The sequence below is a fragment of the Canis lupus genome, chromosome 15 (genome assembly GCF_011100685.1).
Source record: "Canis lupus familiaris isolate Mischka breed German Shepherd chromosome 15, alternate assembly UU_Cfam_GSD_1.0, whole genome shotgun sequence".
NCBI lineage: Eukaryota > Metazoa > Chordata > Mammalia > Carnivora > Canidae > Canis > Canis lupus.
Window position 1 is genome coordinate 1,163,153 of NC_049236.1, and position 3,241 is coordinate 1,166,393.

General features: G+C 64.6%; 1 protein-coding gene across 1 annotated transcript; it reads right to left on the minus strand.

Moving 5' to 3' along the window:
• Positions 1 to 362: 362 nt before the first annotated feature.
• On the minus strand, positions 363 to 2,647 carry GUCA2B (guanylate cyclase activator 2B). The gene is made up of 3 exons (XM_038557549.1): positions 2,502 to 2,647; positions 1,141 to 1,327; positions 363 to 593 (listed from the first exon to the last, which is right to left on the minus strand). Exons 1-3 carry the CDS (start codon positions 2,598 to 2,600, stop codon positions 532 to 534), a joined length of 348 nt encoding a protein of 115 aa, XP_038413477.1. The 5' UTR covers positions 2,601 to 2,647; the 3' UTR covers positions 363 to 531.
• Between the last annotated feature and the right edge of the window lie 594 nt (positions 2,648 to 3,241).

Sequence of the window (3,241 nt, forward strand, 5' to 3'; positions counted from 1 at the left end):
AGGGGCTCCCATCTGGAGCTGGACAGACGGTCCTGGGGGGCCTGAGAAGGGGGAGCTGATGAAGGTAAAGGGTGAAGGCCGAGGCCCCCGGGAGCCCCAGGGCAGAGGCAGCAGGCACCCACCCCGGGTTCTTCCCTGCACCCACCCAGCCCCGCGGCCCCACCCTCGGGGCAGCTTCCCGCCCTCCCTCCGCCCTGGGATTGGGGGGGGCTCATTCCACGCCCAGCTCCCCCCTCCTCTAGGAAATAGCCTGGGAAACTCCCGGCAGCCTCAGGGAATCAACCTTTCTCCCAGGCACCTGGGCCTCCCAGGCAGCTGTGCCCACGGCCGCCGGGCGGACAAACGGACGCCAGACTTGGGGCGTAGGTAGGTGGGGGATCTTTATTGGGCAGCAGGGCCTCCTCAGGGGCCAGACGCCCCTCCAGCCACGTGTCCCACGGCTCCGCATCCGGCCGCTCGGGCCTCGGCTGGGTGACGATGACCCCGGGAGCCCCGGGGGCGCGGGGTGCTCGGCTCGGGGCAGCGGCCCCCTCAGAGGCAGCCGGTGCAGGCAACGTTCACGCACAGCTCACAGTCGTCGCTGGCGATGGCCTCTGGGCAGGAGAGAGGAGCCGTCGGGAAGGGGGGCCTGAGGGGAGGCGTCTTCTCAACAGGCAGGGGTTCAGGTCCCGGGCCTCTCCTCCCTGGGGCGGGCAGGCCCGAGTTTTCCCGTGGGTTCTATGGACAGTATCAGCTGACGGGTGGTGAGGAGAGGAGGCACCTGGGGGTGCTCAGTCAGTGGCCACATTCGCTGGCCGGCTCTGCTCCCTCCCTCATGTTTCGGCTCAGATGTCACCTCCTCTTGGGAGCCTCCCAGACCCCGTGCCCCCCGTGCCCCCCACTGTAGTGCAGTCCCTGCTTACAGGTCCGTTGCCCGGCGTCCCCTTCCCTCCCATCTGGGAAGTCTGCCAGGACCACCAAGGGTCTGGGGCGCTGGGGGCTGGGGTGGGGTGCGGTGCCCAAACAGGGCAGGCCAGGGGCTGAGCTTCGTGACCCTCCTTCCCCTGGGGGCTTACTAGAGAGCACGAGAAGTGGAGGAGCTGGAGTGTGGGGAGGACAGAGAGCGAGGGCCAGGACGCTGGTAGGGGTGGGGATACTCACTCAAGGCCTGGAAGATGCTGGCAGCTTCCCTGGTCGTGCAGATGGGCTGGAGGTCCGTTGGCAGGGCCGGGTGGTGACACTCGGGGGGCACGAGGTTCTGGGTCTGGAGGCGGGGGCTGGGCACCCACGTCCCCTGCAGGTCACTCAGCCTCTTCACTGATTCCAGCTGGACCTGGAAGCCTTGGTGCTAGGGGGCCGGAGGGGGGAGGAGATGAGATGGCATCCAGACCCGGGCCAGGACGCCGCGCACCCCACAGAGCCTTCCCTGTTCTTACGGAGGGTCCAGGCCACACTCAAAGGACAGCTGGGAGGTGGGAGCTGGTGCCTGGCACCTCGCACCCCAGTGCACCACAGGCCCCCGCCTGTAAACGAGGTCGCAGCGACGCTGCGGAGAGTGGGTCAAGGTATGGGCTTTGGAGACCCGTGGAACCCCCGTTCACATCCCAGCTCTTCCCAGCTGGCACCTGTATGTCCCACACTCTGAGTCTCATCTGACAAATGATGCCTCCCTAGCGCCTGGCACCCAGGCCACACTGGGTGATCGCCACTGGGTAACTGGGTGCCAGGGCTCCTGCCCGGGATGGCTGTGGTCCTCCTGCTGCTGCTGCTGCTGCAGGGCACACAGTCAGTCTACACTCAGTAACTGGGTGATCCCCCCTGAACTGACATGGTAAAATGCCCAACCCCAAGCTGGCCGGTTCCCAGGCCGGGGCTGCAGGGGAAGCTGACTCTCCTCCACCCCCGGCAGGGAGGCTTCACCCAGAGTCAGGAATAGGACGGACACCCAGGGCCACAGACTTCCCCATCCTCGCTGCCCAGGGGCATCCTGCCACCCTGCAGGCAGGCCCTGCTTCCGTGACTCCTTCCAGCTTCACATCGTCTTGGAAGGAGCCTCGGTACACGCTGTGCCCTCTGCCTGGAGCAGCCCACGTCCTCGGAGGCTGGCTCTCCTGCTCATCCTGCAACGTCAGCTCGGTTACCCGCCAGGGAAACTTTCTGGTGACTATCCCCCATCCACCCGTACATGGGGTGAATATAGAGAGCTGTGGGGAGACCCCTCTCCTTCGGGCTCCTCAAGGGCAGGGACTGCATCTTGTTCCACCTTCTGACCTCTGACCAGGACCTGCCTTCTGAGAGAGCAATGCTGACTAGCGGTGGTTTATTATCACTATCATCACCATCGTCATCACCATCGGCACTCTGGCTGCCCCCACCCACCCGCTGTCTTGGTCCCTGGGGTGATTCGGTGTTGGGGTGAGCCCTGGGCCCTTGCTCCCCCATAGCCCATGAATTTCCTAGCATCCCCTCTCCACCCCAGCCTCTCACTTCAGGCAAAGGGCTCAGTGGCCAGAGGGACTCACCTGAATGTAGACTGACTGTGTGTCCTGCAGCAGCAGCAGCAGCAGCAGGTGGACCACAGCCACCCGGGACAGGAGCCCTGACACCATCCTGCTGCGCATCTTGCTCTGTCTGTATCCCACAGCCACCGTCCACGGGCTCCCATCTGCCTTCCTGGTGAGGAGCTCTTTATAGGCCAGGCTCCAGTGCCCTGGTCACTCATTAACTGGCCAGCTGGGGTGGGGTTGATAGCTGACTGTCTCTCTGACAAGCCAGGAGCCCATTCCCAGGAAAGGGGCTGGGGGTGATAAGGGCGGGGAGGCCCAGCGCACCTAGGGATGGGACACTGTGTGGCAGGCACCTGTCGGGGGTGCTCTGTGGGAGGGCCTTGGACACGCCACTGCCCTTAGCTCCATAATACACCCATTCAAGTGGGATGATGGAGAGACCATTCAGACAGGGAAAGTGAGGCTCAAGAAGTGAAGAAACTTGGCCCCGGTCAGGAGAGTCACCCCAGGCTAGTCGGTGGCAGTGCAGGGACCCAAGTGTTGGCCCCTGTTTCACTCAGGCCGGCCCCTGTTCTTTCTCTGGCGGAAGGATGTAGACAGACAGGCTGGTCCGGGGCACGGTGGGCAGGCACAGGGCTGACCTCAGGGCTCTCTGTGTCTCTGGACCCTTGTGTCTCCTCCCCCGCCTCCCAGTTTAAGGCTCATCCCTCTGATGGGGCCCTACCCAGGCCTTCAGCCTGCCTCTCTGCCACTTC